Source organism: Cryptotermes secundus, unplaced genomic scaffold, assembly GCF_002891405.2.
Source record: "Cryptotermes secundus unplaced genomic scaffold, Csec_1.0 scaffold203, whole genome shotgun sequence".
NCBI lineage: Eukaryota > Metazoa > Arthropoda > Insecta > Blattodea > Kalotermitidae > Cryptotermes > Cryptotermes secundus.
Window position 1 is genome coordinate 1 of NW_019734312.1, and position 23,063 is coordinate 23,063.

Consider the following 23,063-nt stretch of genomic DNA (forward strand, 5'->3'; position numbering starts at 1 on the left):
AACATGAGTATGCTTATTGTCTGCATTCATTGAAAAGAACAACCACTTCTAATTAAAAAAAAATTGTATTCATTAACTGACAGACTTGGGCCGCACCATATCTCAAGTGGTTAGTCGCTGGCTTCCCACATCAGCGGCCCAGGTTCGATCCTGGGTCTGGTTAAGTGGGATTTGTGGTGGACAAAGTGGCACTGGGGCAGGTTTTCTCCGAGCACTTCGGTTTTCCCGCCCAATCTTCATTCCACCAGTTGCTCCACAATCACCCCCACCTAACATCTGGGGCTGGTACAATATGCCAGAATTGGCCACAGTACAAGGGACTTAATCTCACCCACTAGCAAAAAAAAATACTGGCAGATTTAGACACGAGAACACAGATTACTAGATGAAACCAGTGAACTCAATTCAAAACTTGCCTAATCTTGCCATTGCAAATAACAGTAATTCATAGCTTTAACTTAAAGGCTGAGTAGATGGGAAGCCATATAGTAATGTCGATAATGTCATATGGTGATTATACTGCTGCAAAGTAAATATTCGTTTTTCTCTGAGCATGTCACTTGTCTTGTTATAATTTGTAGACTGTACACTATAATGTGTCATTTTAATGATGGATTGATTAATAAAACTTTCCTCCTTGGTACTGTGTAGCTTTACTAAAAATTTCTGTTTTTGATGCAGAATATGAAATTTCATTTTTAAAAAAACAACCACCATGTGAGGTTTTTGTGAGATCTTCAAGTTTAACATGAGCATTACTACATTTTCTTTATTTCTTTCTTTTTCAGGGCAACCATCTGAAAAACAAAACTGCAAATCTTCATGAAATATGCTGACACCAACTCTGAACTTTGGCGTGCACTTATGTTTTTATTGTTCCTTACTGTCTGGAATATCATCTCTGTTTTAAATAAGACACAGCTTGCAGCTGCCGACAGTGCCTATGTGTACTGGAAGGAAGGCCACAGAGTTCATGTCACATTCAAATGAGTACAGTGGTTCTCCTGCTTCCTTAGGTAACCTGTTGGCACCTGTAAGCTGGAAAGTACAATTTCTAGTGATTAGTTGCTTGCTTATAGGACTTGAGCCAGATGAACAGCCTCTAAGCTAAATCAGACATGAAGTAATTATATTTGACCTTTCTTGATTGCAATAGCAATAATGTATCCTTTCAAGGGAAGAAGGAAGCCCTTGTTCAGTTGTAGGCAAGTATGAAAAGCTGTAAAATTACACAAGTAACAGAATCAGAAGATGTACAGTCTACTGCAAATCATTGTAAAGCACCACTGATATATCACTGGAACATTAGTAATGGGTTATAAAAGTAACTTGGTTCATCCTGATCCATCACACTAGTAACTGTATATAAGGTTTTAACCACTGTTCAGTGTGATTGATAAAAGTTGTTTTTAATTTTTCATCCTTTACATGTTTCGGTCAAAACGACCATCTTCAGAAGGATATTATCAACACGTATGGAAACTACTGTTACATGTCATACATATATATGTTATATCTTTTAACTAATATTAAGATATACATTGATTTTTTAAAACATCTAAAAATTATTACAATTAGTCTGTTTACAAAATAATGTTCAATATTTGTTTTAAACTGGAACCAATTTGGTTTCTTTTCCTTACACTTTTGTAATAATTTTAGATGTGTTAACAGATAAATGTACATCTTAATATTAGTTAAATGATATAACATATATATGTGTGACATGTAACAGTAGTTTCCATACGTGTTGATAATATTCTTCTGAAGATTGTCGTTTTGACTGAAACATATAAGGGATGAAAAATTAAAAACAACTTTTATCAATCACACTGGACAGTGGTTGCAAATCTCATATGCGATTATAAGAGTCCTGTGTTCAATCCACATGCAGATGATCAAGAGTCTTCTGTAGGTATACGAAAACTCGAAAGACACGTAGACTCGGCCAATAATATTAGGTCACGAAACTGTGTAAGACTGATCTTAAAGCATCTTCTTGGAGGTGGTGATAATGTTTTGAACCCAAAATGAATATATAAGCCAATGCCAAACATTATCTGAAGTCTGAATTGTAATCCTGATGTGCTACTAATCTTCACTTAAGAAGGTAGACAGACAGACTTCAAATGTTCCCAAACTTACATTTTTCTTGATATCAGTAATGTATAACTGTAAGTTGACAACCTCAGTCACATATATTCCCGCCACCTAATTATTTAAGACAGTTACAGTATGTTTTAGTCTTTGTTAATATAAATTAACTTGAAATCACATTATTACAAAAGTTGTTACATTTGTGTATTTTGTCATGAAGTAGGGATTATAATTTAAAACATGTACGCCTACTCCATTGGGTGCATGAAGAATATGTTGTTCAGTTAATGTGTTTATTTGCAAGGTTGGAATTATGTGTGGAGTTGATTTTAGTTTGTAACATTCTCACTCGGAGCAGTCTGCTTATGGTAATTGATGGTAATTTATTGGTTAGTATCCTGTTGAGAAAGATACGATAAAATAGTTTTTCTTGGTGTAGTATTTAAATGTATATAATCTTTAGGAAAAACGATATAAAAATGCTTAAATTTCATGATATGTTTGTATGCACTCAAAGTGTCACTGTAAACTTGAGGTGGCCACGTGCAGTTGGAGCCCAGGCAGGGCCACTGAAGCATCAGGCTGATAGCTTTAAATTGTTGCAATGGTAGACTTGCCATTTCTTATTAATTTGTACAGATTTCCTAACAGACTCACTACTGTGATGAAGACTTGTTCAAACAATGCTCTGAGAATTGCTTTCATTATGTAATGTAATTCATCTGCACTGATCACAATTCAGTTTAATCAGTACAGTACAATTACTGTATGGTTGTGGTGTGTCAGTATTTCTTGTTCATAAATGGAAGTACAGTCATCTACAAGCACCAGTGTTACATGCGAGATTTGAGATATTCATGGCAGTGATCATGAGGAAGTTGGAAGTGATGCTGTGTAGGTGGGTAGGAGTCTACCAACATTTTGGAGGAATGTACTGCCACCTTCATAAGGGTAGACTTCTACTACATACATTCTATCACATCCTGACTTTTCCACAGTATTATTGAGGACAAGTGTTCTGAAATGTAATGCTCCGTAATTTGTTTTAACGAACACTGCAGACAAATGTACTTCCTCCATCTTCAGGATGGAAAATTGAAGCTGAAGGCATTGTGAACCTCTGAAATGTCATTAAACTTCTACCAGCCTACACAGTATCATATTCTGTCTCTAACAGTGATATATCAAAAGTGCCAGTGTTTATAACAGTTTAGAAAAAGAATGCTGTAAGCTTTCTATTCATGTATGGCTAGTCATATTTTCAATTTCCTGTGGCATGTAACAAATACTGTGTACATCTGAAATAAAATTACCCTGCTTTACCTTTTATCTACAGTGTAAACCTCACGTTAAACACAAGATATGAAGCTTGCATGGCAGCTGCAGTGGATGAAATCTGCTCTGGCTTTCAACTGTGTCACGTATCACCGATGTCACACAGACATCTCTCTCCCTATCAGACATGGCTGATAGCCAAAGAATATTTTATCAGCTCGCGTCACAGCTCTTTTCCTTTAACACAGGACTATGAGGTCACATTGCTGTCTGTGTATGCTCCCCTCCCAAACCTACTGATCCATGACTGATGTATCATTAAAATATTCCTACAGGTAAGTCAGTAGAAAGGAAACCTTACATACGAATGAGTATTTCGCAATAATGCTGCTGCTGCTACTAACAAGAATGACGGCAGTTTTCTATGGGTAATGAGTAAAGTCTTATAGACGCACCATTTTACCACCCACAGTATTCCAGCCACATCAATAGATTTTTTCTTTAATATTTCACCACACTAAAGAAGCTATGGATGAAGCTGAGCAAAATTTCCGCAATCAGGAATGAAATGGGAAAAAAAAACGGTACTTTAATAGTTTTTGGTGAACAGGAAAACCAGATACTTTTGTTTTGATGGCCTTCGATTATCAGGAAAACCTGATACCTTGAATGATCTTTAGGAGCACGGTATTTAACGGAAATGAGAAATTAAATTTAAAAATCCCGGTACTTTTTCGTTTTAATGGTCTTGGGTTATTTGGAAAACCCGATCGGTTTTTCTGAAAACCCGAAGGTTATTTGGAAAACCCGGAGAAAGGCAGTATTTGAGCACATTTTGTGCATACAGCAAGAAATGTAAACAAACCCGGTTACTTGGAAAACCCGATCGGTTTTTCTGAAAACCTGATTGGTTTTTCTGAAAACCCGAAGGTTATTTGGAAAACCCGGAGCAAGACAGTATTTGAGCACATTTTGTGCATACAGCAAGAAATGTAAACAAACCCGGTTACTTGGAAAACCCGATCGGTTTTTCTGAAAACCTGATTGGTTTTTCTGAAAACCCGAAGGTTATTTGGAAAACCCGGAGCAAGACAGTATTTGAGCACATTTTGTGCATACAGCAAGAAATGTAAACAAACCCGGTTACTTGGAAAACCCGATCGGTTTTTCTGAAAACCTGATTGGTTTTTCTGAAAACCCGAAGGTTATTTGGAAAACCCGGAGCAAGACAGTATTTGAGCACATTTTGTGCATACAGCAAGAAATGTAAACAAACCCGGTTACTTGGAAAACCCGATCGGTTTTTCTGAAAACCTGATTGGTTTTTCTGAAAACCCGAAGGTTATTTGGAAAACCCGGAGCAAGACAGTATTTGAGCACATTTTGTGCATACAGCAAGAAATGTAAACAAACCCGGTTACTTGGAAAACCCGATCGGTTTTTCTGAAAACCCGATTGGTTTTTCTGAAAACCCGAAGGTTATTTGGAAAACCCGGAGCAAGACAGTATTTGAGCACATTTTGTGCATACAGCAAGAAATGTAAACAAACCCCGGAACTTTTTGTTATCACCGGGTACTTTCCGTTGCACCGCGGCAAAATGTAAACAAAAACCAGGTACTTTCCGATGCACCGCGGCAAAATGTAAACAAAAACCCGGTACTTTCCGATGCACCGCGGCAGGAACATGAACATGCGGCAGTTACGCGACCATGAGTAATGAGTAACCAATCAGCATTAAGGGGCGGGGCCTCTTACGTGCTTACCGCACAATCTATGGGTACAGTAACCGAAACCACGCCCTCAGGGGGGGGATAAAAGTTTTCATCGGAACCCCCCACCCCCATAATCACGTTACTGTTCCAGTGTAGCCAACAAACATTTAGGGGCGGTGGCACATACCTGCACATGAATTCGTGCCTACATCACTACTTATAGGTACAGCAGGAAATGTAAACAAAACCCGCAATTTTTTGATGTAATAACCTTCATGGGCATTCAAGAACACACGACATGTTGCAGCTCTGGGCATCCAGCTGAAAATGTTGCCATATTTCCAAAAATGAGTTACAGTAGACAATAAGCATCAATGGTCAGGGGCCAAGTCCATTTAAAAATACATGAATGTAGTGCTAAATGCAAATATTTTGAAGATACAAGAAATGTATATATAACCCTAATTGTTTGAATCTTATAACCTCTAAAACCTTCAAGAACACATTTCAAGCCAAAGCTGTGAACTTTCTTATGAGGATTAAACAACACTGCCACAGTTGAACATTTATCTCCTAGACAGGGTATGAGGATGAACTTCGTTTCTTCAATTAGCCATTTTTGCAAGCCAATTGGTCAGTTCTCATCCACTTTACACAGAAGACAAGCTTTGGACCCCATACAAACTATAGTATGAAACCTCATGACTGAACCTGTGGGGGTGCTGCACAAGGAAATGATGCTTTACCCCTGGGATTAAGGTGGTTGTGGTCAACCAGTCAGCTGATGCCTCATGGGAGACATACAGAATAAATGATCTTCCCCAGAGTAGACATTTCAGCATAAATTAAGAGTTTACTGAATGAGGACTGCCCACTTGGCTTGCACAGATGGTGAATGAAGGAAACAGAGTTTATCCTCATATCCTACCTAACATATAAACATTCATCTGCAACACTCCTCAGTACTCCTGTAGCTATAAATGTACTCTTGAAGGTATTTTCGAGGTTACAAGTTTAGAGAGTTCAGGGGGTTGTTTACATTTCTTGCAGTTAGCACTAGAGTCATGTACATTAACTTGGCTCTGACTGTTGATGCTGATTGGCCACTGCTTACCCTTCTTCAGAAATACAGCTACATCTGCAGCCAAACTATCAACTCCCAGGCTGAAAGCTTGGGGCTGCAGCAGTGCTGTGCTCTTGAAGGTTGTTGAAGGTTACTGAAACAAAAAGTACAGGGTTTTGTTTGCATTTCCTACTGTACATGCAAATTGTGCATTAAGTATCAATTTCATGCATATTAACTTGGCCCCACTTCTTCATAATGACTGGTTACTTTATTTTATTCCCATTCCACATTGACTTGAAGCCATGTTCTCGTGCATACAAGCCTCACCACTGAGCTAACGCTTGTCATGCTGGATCATCCATCCAATGTTTGTCATGAATGCTGTATTCAGTACAGGTTAAACAGTTTGGCACATGCAGTCTTGAGCTTTATACAAACAATCCATATTAAGTCATGTAACACGTCTGGTCTTGTAGTGATTTATTCTGTTTATTTTGATCATAAAGTGGACTCTTCAAACAATAAGGCTCTGAGGATATTTGTAAATTCACTGCACATTTAATTTTATGGCAAATTCAACCAGTAGACGTGTGGGTCTCAGGGATGGGGCAGCGAACTTACCTTCTGAAGGTTCCATGTTCATGTCCACAAGGAATGCGACTGCAGCTTTTTATGCGCCAAAATGAAAGCATTTTTACTTACCTTCTTAAACACAACCAACCTGTATTCTTTCAACATGCTACCGAATTTTAATGTTTTGGTGTTCTCAAATATTCAAGATAGGTTTTAAAAAAGGACAAGAATTTCCAGAATTCACTCCCAATCCAATTATTTTTTTAATGTTATTCATCCAACACATTAACATTCTTAAATATTTTAAAATTATTTAACTGTATTTACAATGTGACTCTTCTGGCAGAAGTTGTTTTGTAGGTTCTCAAATACTTCATTTTATTTGCACCCTGTACATATTCTGAGTGCAGTGCTGTACTAAGCACAGGGACAACTTTATTTGTTTTTATTTCTTTATTGGCTGTATTAAAGCCATCACCATGCAGTTGGGGTCATTCAATTCCAGTGATTCCTGACAGCATGCTGTAAAGCAGAAATATGTATCGGCGAGGATGAAGGCTGAACTAGTTGGCTGCATTGTCATAGATGCATACAGTCTCAGGTGACCTCAAACTCTGTTCAGGACATTAATGTTCTGGCCATATTGATCTGCATTTTCCTGTGACAACGCAAGCCTTGTAGGCGGATCAATCTCTCCTGCATTAGAGGAGTCGACTGATCTGTATGAATCTTTCAAATAAAACCCTTGACAATGTGCGTAAAATTCTCATTTCCCTTTATATGTGTCATCTGTATCTGTACAGACACTCTTAGGGTGTACACATAATAGGTTTTCCTGAAACATAAAGCAAATACATAATCGGCTCTGAGAAGTATTTACAGTATTAAAATAAATTACAAATATCCCACCCAGAAAGATCCAAATAGCTTCATATATATAAGAATGTTTATATTTGCTTCAGTGTATATAATTTTTGGATACAATGAATGTAAAATATCTTGCAAAAGTATAAGTCCTAAACTGTCAAACATTCTATGGATTACGTTACAATTCAACGAAGTGATTCATATTGCTTTCACTATGCTGCAACCCATCTGTCTTTACCATAGCCAAGTTATGGCAGTCATACTGCCACAAACTTGTATCACAGAATTCTACATCAATATGATGCCTAACTGTTCACTATGGCTTGTCAGATTATTGGGGAATTAGCTGCCAAGAAATTTCTAACTGTACCAATTAGAAAAATGCCTTAACGTCTCCCCACCCCAAAGCTGCAGCAGTTCCTATCCAATTTATACTTACAACTACCTCTGCAATCAGACAGCAACTTACGTATCTTACACAGACATTCTGAGTACCATGTTTGATTTGACGTTTTCGTGGCAATGTCTATAAGGGGTTCAGGGCTCTGCATTGTAGCAACGTGTAGTATGGAGATGGCCCAATGTTTAGGAATATGTCAACTCCAAAACTTGGGGCTCTCTCCGAACTACACGTTGCTACAACTCAGAATGCTGTACTCTTCATTCCAAGTACCAGCCGTAGCCTCCTCACTGTTGCCATGCAATTCAGAAGCATCGACAGACGCAGAACATGCTACTCTGTTCTCAGTTCCTATATCTAACTCCCATGTCAAATCAAAACCAACTGTTATCTACTCATGACTGTGTATTCCCTGTATGTGCAATTACAATGTATACTCTCTAAGCGAACGAGTCTTCGGCTAAGATCTTCCACATGAATATGGCTGTAACCACAAAGATTTCAGTCTTCTGGGGTGTGACACCATGTAGTCTGGTAGAATGTTACCAACATTTCTGAGGAATGTGAGGCCTCCATCTTCAGGGTCTCATTACTTTACATGTTCCTCCAAAGTGGTGGTAACATTCTGCCAGTCTACAAGGCCTCAAGATCTAAGAAGACAACAGTTTTTCAAGTTACCAGGTGTTTAGAAAAGCCCACTGTCAATTAATCCAAATTGTCACATGCTGATACTGTATGCAGATATGAGAGCCACAGTTTACAGGACAAGTTTTGGGAAAGAGATATCATTGGCTGTACTTTATTCGATAGAAACTAGCAAAAGAGAGGTAAGGTGCAAGCATACAGAGTCCATTTTACGTATACACAGAAACTTTACCAAACATTTGTAACTTCTAACACTTCTGTAAGACATACATGAAAGTAATTTAGGCCAACCAAAGTGGAAGCTGATATGCTTTAGACAGGTTTCATTATGGAACTCCCTCATCACACTCCATCAAAATGTGTGTTGCCTGTGAGAACTGCAACATACAACAATGAGAATATAGACACAGTTCTGTCACAGAAAATGCTAAATTTTTTGAGCTACAAATATCAGCTTTGCCATGCTATCATTACACGCACCGGCAGCATTAATGATCTGGGTGTTTTCTTTGATTCAAAGCTACATTTTCACACACACATGTTAATTACATATTTTCTGAATGCATAAAGCTTTTAGGCCTTATTCGCTCCATTATCTACAGATTTTCCTCCCTGGAGTGTCTGTATGTACTATACTTTACTTTAGTCCGGTCCAAGTTGGAATATGCCTCGGAAGTTTGGAACTCCATCAACTTGACTGATGCCAAAAAGCTTGAGCACATCCAGCAGAAGTTTGCGTCCGTCTGTTTCTATTGCTTTTTCCTTCATATTCCATATACTTATACTGATGCTTTAGAGAACTTAAGTCTACATTCTTTACATAAATGGAGACATCACCTTGATGCACTTTTTTTTTGTTCAGTCTTTCGTCTTAAATCCTGCACTTCTCTTTTGGAAAATGTTAGCCTTCGTGTTCCTCCCAGGAATCTTACAGACTTCTCATTGCTTGGTGTTTGTCCCTCTAATAAGCACTGTCCTTCTGCTCGATGTGCCTATGCTACCAACAGGGTGAGTAAAGATCTCGATATATTTGCAAGTCGAACAGTTTCTGTCAATCACAATGAATCTAAGACTGTTAATAATATTTGATAATACTCCTAATATTATGTGTGTGTACATAAAGTTTAAATTAAATTCGCTTAGTGGGGGGTGGAGTCTGACTGGGTCCACTCGGTAGAGTGGCCATTGATTGCCCTATTGTAGCCTGCCCTGGATGATAAGGATGATGGAGAATTTTGTAGAATGAAGATTGGCAGGGAAACCGAAGTACTCGGAGAAAACCTGCCCCAGCGCCACTTTGTCCACCACAAACCCCACTTGACCACATCCTGGCTCAAACCCGAGCCTCCATGGTGGGAAGCCAGCAACTAACCGCTTGAGCTATGGCACGGCCTGTGTATGTACATATATTGGTTTTGTTTTATTTTTCTCTCCTGTTACCTTTAATTTTTCTTGGAATTATTATCAATTTATTGCCATTATATAGACTCTCAAATTTTGCATTTTGTTTTTTAATTATTTTTGTGTATTTCTATGTACTTGTGCTAACCTTTTAACTGGCCTCTGTGCTGTTAAGCTTGCACGTAAATAAACATGAATTTAATTGTTTTTATTTTTATTATTATTATTAACTTCTATGTGTGTATGTATGGGTATTGTCCTATCACGCCACATAATAGCATAACCATTCAAAATGTACTTATTTTATTTTTCTCACCTGTTAATGCTAACGTTAATTTTTCTTGGAATTTTTATTAATTTATTGCCATTATATAGACTGTCTTATTTTATATTTTGTATTTTTAGTTATTTTGTGTATTTCTATGTACTCATGCTAACTTTGTAATTTGCCTCTGTGCTGTTCAGTTTGCAGGTAAATAAACATGAATTAAACTGAATTATTAATTACATTAATGTGTCTTTGCTCCAGTGCTTACATTTAATTAGTTTTTGATTTTATGTTCTGTTTGTCCATATGCAATTACGAGTACTTTTATCTACACTGTGCAGTGTCTGTAATTGGCCTCTAACAGAAACGAGTACCACCAATCTTAGGGGAAGGGGGGTAAAGGGTGGCCAGCACGTAAGGCTGACAACCTTCCTGCTATTTGTGAGCTGATTGCTTAGAGAAATTATGGGAGCCTTGATGTCTCACAACCCTAGAGGCCTCCATGGCTTCTTATAGGGATAGCTTTACCTCTAAAGTTCTTTCCTTTATAAGGAAAAACAGAACTACTATGGTTTTGTGATTATTTCCTTACAGTATCCACCAGATTTGAATATACAAACAAGTTTACACAGTATCAGATTTTAATCTTTCACAACGGTGAAAAATCTCATTCTGGTCTCCTAAGTTATGACACTCTGTTGCCTGGTAGATGGTTACCAGAGAACACACTGCCCCTGGCTTCAACAGAGCAGCAGAAAACTTTGGTAACAATGTCATAAGCCAGAAGACTATGAAGGAATTTTACATAAAAACTGATATCAGGCATAATGTTACATTGCAGCATCCTGTTGCACTGCTTAGATCTGACTTTGCGTTTTACTTTGATGCCGTCTGTGTGCAACGTCAGTTAACATTCTCTCACAGTTTTCTCTTTAACGTCATGACATATTTCAGCCTAACCGACCATCTGCAGGTGTACAGGTTGTTGTGATCAAGGAACTTGCTGCTCACTGTGATGCTGTTCTGTTTCTGTTATGTAGAGGCCTCGGACTGCATCTGGTTATGTGGGTTAACCATCTGTTTTTCGTTTAGGTGTCCTTGAGCTGGGCATATTTGTTGTGCTGTGGTTGGCCATCAACACAACAAATTCCTGCCCCAGCAAGAACATTCAAGACAGCCACAGCCAAACAAAACCATGAAGCAAAGACCAGCAGCTCAAGGACACCTAACTAAAAAAGCAGATGACTAACCCACAAAACCAGATGCAATCCAAGGCCTCCACATAACAGAAACAAAACAGCATTACAGTGAGCAGCAGATTCTGCAATCACAACAACCTGTATACCTGAAGATGGCTGGTTGGGCCGGAACTATAGAGTCAATAAAGAAAAGCAAGAGAACTGATGTTGCACATCAACGGCATCAAGGCAAGACACAAAGTCGGATGATATCACGAACATGTGTTACCCTCCTGCATGCAAACATAGTAAAGCAAGAGAGGCTGTTCGTTGGACACATAAGTATCAGTCTGACATGGTCACACACATCAAACTGACATTTCTTCCTGTAATACTGTAACAGTATCTTCCTGTCATGTTTTGGCCTTGACATGCCCAGATTTTCACTTCAGTCTTGACATGCACAGATTTTCACTTCAGTCTTGACAGGCACAGATATTCACTTCAGTCCTGACATGCACTGATTTTCACTTGTCTTGACATGCAGAGATTCTGGTGGCATAGCTGCAAGAGAAAAGGCTACCTGAAAGAGCCATGCAGGGATGACAGGAGAGCATAATGGATGTCAGAAAAATGCTGTAACTTGCTCGTTATGACTGTACAATAACTCCTTCGTCTTCTGGCAGATGAGTCACTTGAGGTCTTGTGCTGGTGAGTCACGGGCCTGAAACAATTACATGAATAGCATTAAAAAACAGATTCTGATTTGCATGCGAATCTGTATGTACGATTTCAAACTTGATCCACTTTTAATTTCAACAAAATGTAAAACTTCCAAGTGGCTTCCAATGACACAAAAAATGTATGGTTACATAACATTCCTGCATAATACTTGGCATTCGCGGTGCAAGGGCCAAGAAGGCCCACCCCTTATACTACATTCATACCAACACAGAAAAGCTTTTAACACAAAATTTGTACCTACTTTTAAACTCGCCTACAATGCCAAATTTCATGAGCCAAATACAAACTAATCTATACTGTGAAGTGCTGTTTTGTAAGTACCTGTAATAATATTAATCTTTTCTTCTAGCAAATAACAAATCATATGAACCTGCATAACATTAGCCCTTCCCTCTCTCTCCAATATGATCCCATAATGGCACACTTCAAATTCTCAATTTCTAACACGAATATTAAAAGTAATCATTATTTTGCACATAAAATCAGCATCTATAACTTTGTCATCACATGACAAATCTGTTTCATTCCGCAACATACTGTGTGTTTGTTAATTCTTTCGGTCACAGTGACAGGCTTACATTTACATTTACAACCACCCCAGAGCTGAAGCACAGACATGTTCAACCATAACCCAACTGCAGAACTGCAGCTGCACCTCTAATAAGAGTCTGTATGATTCAAATTTATATATACACGAAGATGTACGATGAACAATATTTGTACACTCGTCTCCTGCTTACTGAACAAATTTATATCAAATCATCACAGCATACACGGAGAACTTTTACGTTACAAACATACAACACATGTAATGTCACACTACCTCAACGTACGTAAATATTATCGAATATTACTAATTAATTAGAATCTTGTAACCTTAATTGAATTTAACATAACCAAACTCCCCCCTGCCCCCTCCCAACTGACCAACCTGACAAGCGAATCAAAACTAATTCTAACAACATAGGTTTGATCGTGTAGGACTCCTTACCTCCTTGTCCACTAACCTGAAGACGACAACAGGCCACAGCAACGAGTACTACACAGCGGGCTTCAAACTACAGGAACATGAACATTTCACGTATTCCTTGCGTAACTCAATAAATGTTCACTTACATACAAAATCTTATGTCACCACGTTTGTAAAATTTAATACTTACATTACATACGCCACACTATTTTGCATTTTGGTTTAATTAAATCAAACTTCCACTCCATTACTACTTCTATCTACACCTTCTTCTCGCTTTAAAAATCAAAATGGCTCCCGCCACGGTCACACTGGCACTGGATCACATCGATCATATCGATGGGAGGGGGCCATGCTCGCTAACCTCTCGTTAATCCGTGCTCGCTACTTCACTTTCTGCGATATGAGATGTGTTCTGTGTTGGAAGAAAGTGGTATGTGTGTTGCAAATATAATAAGCACCGTGAATGTAATTTTTAATTTATATCATTGTTAGAATAGTTTGCCGGTACGCGTATAATTGAATATGAAGTGTGGCGGAATGAATTACCTCCGTTATGCACCTACTAATAACTGGAATCAAATTTTCTGAATTAATTTGTTTTAATTAGATTAGGGTCGCATAGCAATCTGTCAACAAGCTCGAATTGTGTTGCGCGGGAGAGAATCGTTTTATCTCTTGCAAATTACTTTTTAACTTCGGGACAGGACTATCAAATTGAAAATTATGGTTCCCTAGGATATATACTAATTCTGTCTCCTTGTCACACAGATTAATGAAAGTAAACCATTCAGTGTGTTGTACTTTATAAATAAAGTAATTGTATGTTTTGGTAGAACAGTAATGCCATATGCCACATGTGAAAAGAAAAACCATTATCCCTTCTTTTGCTTCCCGTTATCTATACTGCAGAGCATAATCCCCTCCTGACTTCAGTTAGAGGTTAGATAGCATAATGTGTGCAGTTTTTTTCATTCAAGCTTTTGAGGTTAGCCTTGGTTTTTAAGCTAGTGTAGTATGCCATGTCAGTAGTAGTAATCATAATCATCATCATCATAAAAACAAATGTCATCTTTTAACTTGGTTCTTTAGGGTCGTTCTAGATCCTCTCCAAGGTTCCTGTCTGGCATCTGTAGATAAAAGTATTTGTTTCAGGGTTTAAAAAGTGATGATTATGAATACATGATGGCAGGACAATGACTTTGATGAGAAACCTAATGAGAGAGAGATGATATTAAAAGACTGGATATTGATGTACTAGAAGAGCACTTATGAAGAGGAATGCAGGAGACATGACAGAACTAGGTGCTTTCCAGACATCTTTATAAACATATGGTAGTTAAACTGACAGCCGAATATCTGCTAGGAATTTATGTATACAATATATTTGTAGGCTTGTCTAAAAAACCGAAATCATCAGCCGTGGGGATTCGTTGCGCTGACCACACAACACCCTCTATCCACTAAAGTTGGCACTAACTTCACCAACAAGCGGTGGTCACTGTCGGTGTAGTTCACTTGTGGACTCAAGCCATGGAGTTTTTTTATTTATTTGTAGGACTCATCTCAGTCTTGTACTTAGATCAAGACTGTATTTGATTGACATATGCCTTTGTTGCATAGTGGTTAGGTACAGCAGCAAGTTTACCAAAAATCAACTGCACAAATGAGATAACATTGCACCATAGCATGTGGGACTGTACATTGTATCCCAAAACTTAAGTTGATTTACGTAATGCAGTATTGCACAAAAATAATTATATCAAAGACCTGTCACCATTATTATGTGCATGTATGTACAACTGATCATTTATAATTAGGTACATTCTTCTATTGAGTAGGAGTAAAATATAAGAAATTCCATTAATGCTGGATTAAACACTTTCATATGTTAAATTGTAGTTGTAAAAGGCAATATTATTGAATAACTTAATTCATTCCAGTACAATAAACTCCTTTCTGAAAATGATGGAAGGTAGTGTTTGCCATATGAAGGTTTTGTGTGTATGTCTGAATTTCTTTGAAATTTTTTAATATCCACAACAAATATCATTGTTAATGGTAGAATATTATACTCCTTAAATAATCTTCTATAAAAACACACATTATGGTTTCAGTCCACAAGCGAACTATACTGACCAAGTGAATGCCGCTTGTCGGCAAAGTTAGTGCCAACTTTAGCGGATAGAGGGTGTCACGTGGTCAGCACAATGGATCATCACGGCCGTTAATTTCGGTTTTCTAGGCCACAGATAATCTTCTATAAAATATTCTTTTAAGGCCCGTCATTATTCTTATGTTTGTGGAGATAAAACACTTTTTTTACTCTCTGTTGAATTTCCCCGTAAACTTATTCCAAATGACATGAAGGAATAGAAGTAAGCGAAGTAAAATAATTTTGAAGTTCCTGTTTTTGTGAATGAAGTGGTTGTCTTCATAGTAAAGCCTACTGAACTTAGTTTACGGATAATATGTTCACTATTTGTTTCCCAGTTTAAGTTATCGATTTGTAGGGCTGAGAGATTTTGTTAGGTATACTTCTTCCAGTGTTTTTTTTTCTTGCCCTGTATTTAGATTAATACAGGTTTTGCAGTTAAAACAGAATTTAATATAAATTTACTGGCTTTAAACCATTGGCTCAAGCTGTTGCTTCTCTTATTTTTAAATAAGCATTTCACTCTTGACAGTTCATCATGAATGTGATCAAAGTGGAGCCCGATTTAGGTTCTGGCAGGGGTTCATTGTTCCTGCACAGGGATATCCAGCTTACTGCTACACAGCAGGCAGACATAGCTTTGGTTGAAGTCATTGCTCCCCAACAAAAGGGCATACAAAAAACAGAGAATAAACTGGATGCTGTACCAGTTTCAGCCACACTGTCAGTTAAAAGTGAAGGGAAGGTGAGAAGATGTAATCAGAATGACATTTTGGTCTTGCTTGTTCTGCTGTCTGCTGAGAAAGCAATAGTTTGCCAGTTCCTGCTTGACAGTATTTGATTTCTTTCACTGTAGTGCTTTCTTTAATCATTACCTAATATTAGGTTTTGTGACCCGTGCAATAGTTATTATTTAATATTATTTTTTTTTGTGGGTGGAGGGGGCACGCAGTAGCATGGTTTATTGAGGAACAGTGTTACAAGCTAGAAGGTAGTGAGTTTGATTCCTGATGTCATTGGATTATTAAATTGACCTAATCCGGCCAACTAGACTGTGGCCCTGGGGTCGACTCAGCCTCCAACAGAAATGAGTACCAGGAATCTTCCTAGGATAAAGGGTGGCCAGCATGTAAGGCTGACAGCCTCACTGCCATCTGTGAACCGGCTGTCTAGAAACTGTGAGAACCTCGACATCTCACAACCCTCTGGGCCTCCATGGCCTGTTTCAGGGATAGCTTTACTTTTTTTTAATTGTTTTTTTTCTGAACAAATTACATAGCATTGTTAAGTAAACTTTCTGTTCTAACATATATAACATACTGTTACATGTTAAGAATGACTATAGATGGGGTTTGGATTGGTGACTTGATTTGTTGACCACTTACACACACAACTCATGACTACACTTTACAGATCATTGTCACACACAGACTAGTGTCTTCAGTCTGTTACAGTCTCCACTAGCTATTGCCTGGTAATGACTTCCAACAGCAGCCATTCCTTACTTCTGTGGCTCAGCTACCAGCTTCTAAGAGCAGTGATTCAGTGACTGAATTGCAGTTCTCTAACTCCTAGGCTTGCAGCCATCTCACACCAACCTCCTGGTCTTCTCTTCACAGACTGGCTAACAACTGACTAAGCTCAATTCAAAGTCAAAGTTGTGTTACAACCAATGGTCAGGCGGCCAGTCTGTCTTGGAATAAAGCACCCATCTGGAGTTTAAGACCAGATCTTTATTACCGTCAGACAGCTGCACGTTTGTTGATATGGGGTGCTTTCTCTGACTAGAGGACATGTCTGTCTGTCGCCAGAGTCACAGTCAGCAGTAGTAAGTCTGTTGTCAGTATGGACGAGGGGGGACCCAAAAATAACCGGAAACGACCTGTTGCGCGCGCATGCTTTGTAGTTACGAGTTGTGCTGCTAGGTGGTGTTAGCTGGGGGTCTCCCGCGACTGTTAGTGAGCTGGCGTCAGTCTGAGTTAAGTGGTTTGTCTGTGGTGCTCTGTTGTGTGCGTTCCTGTTTCAACCCTTTGGCGATTAGTGAGATGGCCGACCAGAAGGAACAAAGAGTGTGCGTGAAATTTTGCTTTCTGTTAGGGAAAACTGCACTTCACTCTTCAAGTCGCGGCAAACATTCACGCGGTTTTCTCTTTGGTCATCTCTGAGCATGCGAGGAACAAATTTTGCAGACACCCGTCTCATGTGCAAACCTTCGGTTAAAATTCGCTGGACCGTGCTCCATGAGATGTTCGTTTCCTCAGAAAGTTGGTCAATGGTCTTTCGACGATCTTCATCAATTGCACGTTTGATTTTGGCAATGTTTTCGTCATTTCTTCCTGTCGAAGGACGCCCGGGGCGTGGCATGTCTTCTGTTGACATGTTGCCAGATTTGAAACGGGAAAACCACTCGTAGACCTGTGATTTCCCCAAAGCATCATCATTAAAGGCTTGCCGAAGCATCCCAACAGTCTCGGCTGCAGTTTTCCCTAACAGAAAGCAAAATTTCACACACACTCTTTGTTCCTTCTGGTCCGCCATCTCACTAATCGCCAAAGGGTTGAAACAGGAATGCACACAACAGAGCACCACAGACAAACCACTTAACTCAGACTGACGCCAGCTCACTAACAGTCGCGGGAGACCCCCAGCTAACACCACCTAGCAGCACAACTCATAACTACAAAGCATGCGCGTGCAACAGGTCGTTTCCGGTTATTTTTGGGTCCCCCTTCGTACAATTTACATTTTACATGTTATTAAATGTATGTATATACAACATATACAAGGCCTCTGTCAAACCAGGCTCAGTACAGCAGATCATGCCCTATAATCAGTAGATCCTGCTACAACATCAGTCTAGTCACTTGAACTAAGCTCTAAACCTCGTCTTGCTTATAACCCCTCGGCATGGACCATGTAGAAAACAGCTCTTCCATCGTTGCTCCAATCATCTCCTTGGGAAGATGTCTGTCCATGAAGGCATCACCTAGCAATGGCCATGTATACTTGCTTATTAAAAATCTGTTGCCTAGCAGCAAATGTTGTTTCATTGTTTGTTTCAAGTTTGCTACCCAGCAACAGTTATACACATTACAATATATACAGGGTGTCCCAGGAGGAATGGACCAAACTTCGGGAGGGTGTTCCTTATGTTAAAGTATGCCGATATAACCCAAAACACCTATGTCCAAAGTTGAACGGTTACGGAGATAATGGCCAGAGAAGTGTCAAACTTTGACCGGTGTTACACACTTGTTGATTACAAAATACATATTAAAACTGGCAGGAATATGTGGATTCTGTAATGTTAATAATNCCGCCGCAACGTAATATGTAGGCTCTGGTAGGTTGCGCATGAGATCACGGCTAGTGTGACATCACCACACTCAAGTACAAACAGATAACAGTCACAGCTGACTGTCCACAGTGTGTGGACCTGCAAGAAGACCACACTTTTCTTGGGCCATTATCTCCGTAACCGTTCAACTTTGGACATAGGTGTTTTGGGTTATATCGGCATACTTCAACATAAGGAACACCCTCCCGAAGTTTGGTCCATTCCTCCTGGGACACCCTGTATAGTCAGGTTGGCAGTCTGATTATTTTTGCTTTAGTTTTATCATGTTCTTGAGACTAATTTTCTGTTACTGTCTTTCAAATTGTCATTTCTGTTCCCCAAATATATATTCATCTGCTTCAATGCATTTCATGAATGATATATTTGTACAGTATGGTCACTGGTCTTATACGTCTCTTCTGTTTGCATACTGTTTTGGTATTGTTGCATTAGTTATATGAGCAATGGAACAGTGACAGTAGTGAAGCTGAAAAACAGTGCTGAACAGGTGTCAGTTCACCCATATTGCATCTGGAGCATGATATTGTAAAGTTCTTTTTCTTTATATTTGCTCCTGTGTTGCATCTGAAGTGAGGATACCATAAAGAAGACATCGGTATAAAGCAAAAGGTAACATTAAGATTGATCTTTAAATATGGTGGGCCAGATGCACTTCACTTGGGGTGAGATTGAGTGGCAGCTTCTTGTGAATGTTGTGATGAACCTTTGAGGACTATGAAAGGTGCGCAATTTTGAAGAACTGTGCTCCATTAGGTAATTGCCCACACACACACAGAAGCTTTCTTTGGGCCAGCCCAATTTTCTTCATGGTTACTATGGTTTTAGTTATGTTTATTTTTTCTTTATATTATTGTGTGTTGATGTAGTTCAGATATTGTTAGGAGGTTTTTGTGATTTTTCTTGGTCTTCTATGTGAATACCATGACTGCTTCCTCCCACCACTGGCAATAACCATTGCCTTCTTCAGTATTATGTAATATATACAGTTACAGCCGCATAGTTAAATATATTTAGAAGTAATTACTACTTCAGATATTTTTGTGATGTAGACAGTATGAGTTGTCTCAGAACTTCCAAAAGAAAAGCCATGTTTGAAGCTTCTGAAAAAGAATAGTAATTATGACAAAGAAATCATTTGTTTGACTAATTCTTGGGATCATTTGATTTACTGTAATGAAGAATTTTGCTAATATATCTGATATCATGGTGTTGCTTGCACTGCTTGTAATTACGTGGACATCTGAGCACTAATTTTATGTTATTAGATATATTTTCCCTCGCAGGAAGAGTTGCAGAATGTCACATCAATCAGGGAAGAGTCCAGTGATAAAGGATCTTCAGAAGATTATGGAGTATATCCAGGAAGGTGAGTGTGCTATAATAAAAATTTTAAATTTGTCATTTTACTTAACAGAGAGACAGGCATGCATTCCTTAGATCCAGAATTTATCAGATAAGCACATTTCACTAATGTGTTATTAACTGTTATCTTCAGTCTGTCCATCCACATCAACATATATTGTGGATAAATGATACCTTAAAATAACATTTATAGATCACACTGAATTTTTTTTTCCAAATTAGATAACATGATCTACCATTATACATGAAGGAGACACATTGTTAGATATATTTCAATGAGTATGAAGTAGAAAAGGAAAAATGTTTTTGGACAAGCTAGTATGTACTAATGGCAGTAGTATTTGGTATTCTGTCATCAGGATGAAGTCCTTGGTCTGCTGTGAATAGGCTACGAGTATATGTTTCTGGTTTCTCTAACCTTCAGATTACTTTGCTCAAAGGCAAAAATTTAATGGATACTTATTTTATATACTTGACCACAGTTTGAATTGTACCTTAAATTTCATATACATATTTTAGTTGATGCACAAATATTATACATATAATAATGATATTCCAAAATTATGTAAATGCCAATTTCACTCTAATGCAAGTAGCTTTAACATGAGTACTGAAGCTGTCCCCCAGCATCCACTTTGTAATGAAGGCCTAAAAAAAAAAAAAAAAAAATCCATGGCNCTTTAGTCCACAAGCGAACTATACCGGCCGAGCGACCACCACTTGTCAGCGAAGTTAGTACCAACTTAGCGGATAGAGGGTGTCGTGTAGTCAGTGCAACAAATCCCCGCAGTCATTAATTTTGGATTCTAAACCAGAGCCTCTACTTTTCCATTCAGGTAGTTCCTCAGTTATTCTCACAAGGCTGAGTGCACCCCGTTCCAGACCCACCACTTCTCACAAAATCTGGTAGCGCCGGGAATCGAACCCAGGACCTCTGTATCTGTAGCCAGGAACTCTGTAATGAAGACCCACTGTATTTTTATTCAGATGATACTTATTTTTAAAGTGTGAGGTTCGGAAACTAAAACTATTTATAATTTCTTCTTGTGGTGGTGTTGGTTTTCTTTTGCAGTGTGGAGGTGTTAATAAGCCAACAAGAAATGTCTGACAGTGATTGCAGTCCAGCACTTCTAAGTGTATTCCCTGAGATTCCCAAGAGAAACACTGATGCCTCCAGTTCAAATGGTAGTGTAAATGTGTCAAGAGAATGTCATAATGCAACAAAGAAATCTCAGCTGAAGCACTATAGGTGTGCGGAATGCAATAAGGAGTTTTCAAAGCTAGGTAACCTTAAGTTGCATATAGGTAAACACACTGGTGAGCACCCATACAAATGCAAAATATGCAGTAAAACATTCATTATTATCGGAAGTTTAGTGAGGCACAAATGTATCGATGCAGGAGACAAGTGTTATAGTTGTCAGCTATGTGATGGAATTTTTTCAGATATGGAAAGTCTAGCTCATCATAGTCGCTCTCATTTAGTAGACAAGCCATACAATTGTGGAATGTGTGATAAAACTTTTGCAGATAGTGGTAACCTTGCAAAACATAAACGGACCCATACTGGTGAAAAGCCCTATAGTTGTGATATATGTGACAAAGCATTCTCTAGGAGTGAAAATCTAACAAGGCATAGGCGAATCCATTCTGGAGAAAAGTGTTTCACGTGTGAAATTTGTGAAAAATCATTTTCACGTAGTGAGAATCTTGCAAAGCACACACGCACCCATACAGTGGAAAAATCTTATAGTGGTGAAAATGATATGCATTTCTTGCACAGGGAAAGTCTTGAGGTACTAGATAAAAGTAATGTGTCGGCTAAGCGTTACAAGTGTGGTATATGCAATAAACGTTTTTCAGATAGTGGAAATCGGGCGAAACATATTAGGACACACACAGGGGAAAAACCTTACAGTTGTATAGTATGCAATAAACATTTCTCACGTAGTGAAAATCTCTTACGACACAGCCGAATCCACACAGGTGAAAAATCTTACAGTTGTGAAATGTGCAAGAAAAGTTTCTCACGTAAAGAAAATCTTGATAAACATAGGCGTAGCCACACAGAGCAGACATCTTAGAACTGTGAAATTTTTAGTGAACATTTATTTAAATTCCCCAATGTGAATTTTTTGTGAAATTTATAAAGAAAGTTTACTCTGAGGTTTGAAGTTTCTGTGAAGCACGTTTCTTTCTCATTTTCCTTGTTATCTCTGAAGGTTGTTTTTTTTCATCTCTGTCATGTCCTTCAGTTGTTTTATTTTTCTTTATTTTTTATAGCTTGGTTGGTGTAGTGACTAGGTTATTGATTGGATGAGTGAGGAATTGTAGTTTAATTCAGGCAGGAATAAGGGATTGTTTCTTCTGCGTGGTGTGTGCACCAGCTGTGACGCCCACCCAGCCTTCTATAAAATGAGTACCAGAGGCTGTTTCCTTGGGTATACAGTAACAGAAGTGTGAAAGTGACCACTCAACTCTATCTAATGTTGAGGCTAAGAATGGTGAAACATATCTCCACTTTCTCATGCACCTTCCTGGCATGGTGCTTAATTAATTAATTAAGCACAAGGATAACCTTACATAGAAAATGTTCTGTCATGCATCATCAAATTAAGCGCACATAAGATTGCCAAACTGATTCCAAACAACATTTTAAAAATCTGAAAACAGCACCACAAAAACAGATTACATCATACAATCCTTGGGGGAAGAGATGTTTAGGAAGACCACTAAAGAGGTGGTATGCAACTCTAACAGGCCATAAGACAAATACATCAGAATGGTGACTGATGATGGTACGAAACATAATTATACATGACAACTTATATGTATCTAACTACTTGAAAAGCTAACAGTCACTCGGCAGGTTGAGGAATTCCCTGTCCTTTATGAAAACTAAAGGTTCATTACTGTTCTCACAGGTATCTTCCATCGGTCCCAATCCTGAGTTACATGAATCCATTCTACTTCATATCCTGTTTCTTTAA

At 38.5% G+C, this 23,063-nt stretch overlaps 2 protein-coding genes across 11 annotated transcripts in view; one reads left to right on the forward strand and one right to left on the reverse strand.

Annotated features, from left to right (window-relative positions):
• Positions 1-8,777: 8,777 nt before the first annotated feature.
• Positions 8,778-23,063, reverse strand: part of LOC111868486 (asparagine synthetase [glutamine-hydrolyzing]) — a 197,989-nt gene continuing 183,703 nt past the window's right edge. Inside the window, exons 12-13 of one of the 5 annotated variants that reach the window (XR_004513449.1) lie at positions 12,068-12,208; positions 8,778-9,014 (exon numbers count right to left, since the gene is read on the reverse strand). The gene's annotated coding sequence lies outside the window, so the exon portion shown is untranslated. Of the gene's footprint in view, positions 9,015-11,393; positions 12,209-18,130; positions 18,340-20,030; positions 20,087-20,114; positions 20,722-23,063 lie in introns of those variants that run through there. The other 4 variants (XM_023859155.2, XM_023859166.2, XM_023859165.2 and 1 more) reach the window with 4 other exon arrangements.
• On the forward strand, positions 13,548-22,168 carry LOC111868490 (zinc finger protein 239). Of its 6 annotated transcripts, none has more exons than XM_023859173.2 (5): positions 13,548-13,631; positions 14,354-14,533; positions 15,886-16,098; positions 19,995-20,077; positions 21,146-22,168. In XM_023859173.2, the coding sequence occupies exons 2-5, from the start codon at positions 14,531-14,533 to the stop codon at positions 22,155-22,157; spliced, it is 1,311 nt and encodes a 436-aa protein (XP_023714941.1). In that variant the 5' UTR covers positions 13,548-13,631; positions 14,354-14,530; the 3' UTR covers positions 22,158-22,168. The 6 variants fall into 6 exon arrangements, with proteins under 6 accessions (XP_023714941.1, XP_023714943.1, XP_023714944.1 ...); XM_023859175.2 differs by having other exon boundaries at positions 14,354-14,503; XM_023859174.2 differs by having other exon boundaries at positions 13,618-13,666.

Excerpts from the sequence above, each read along its gene's own strand:
- LOC111868490 (XM_023859171.2), top strand. The coding sequence starts at position 13,602 with ATGAGATGTGTTCTGTGTTGGAAGAAAGTG. Across the intron at positions 13,632-15,885 it reads TTCTGTGTTGGAAGAAAGTG|TTCATCATGAATGTGATCAA; the intron begins GTATGTGTGTTG and ends CACTCTTGACAG. Across the intron at positions 16,099-19,994 it reads CAGTTAAAAGTGAAGGGAAG|GAAGAGTTGCAGAATGTCAC; the intron begins GTGAGAAGATGT and ends TTTCCCTCGCAG.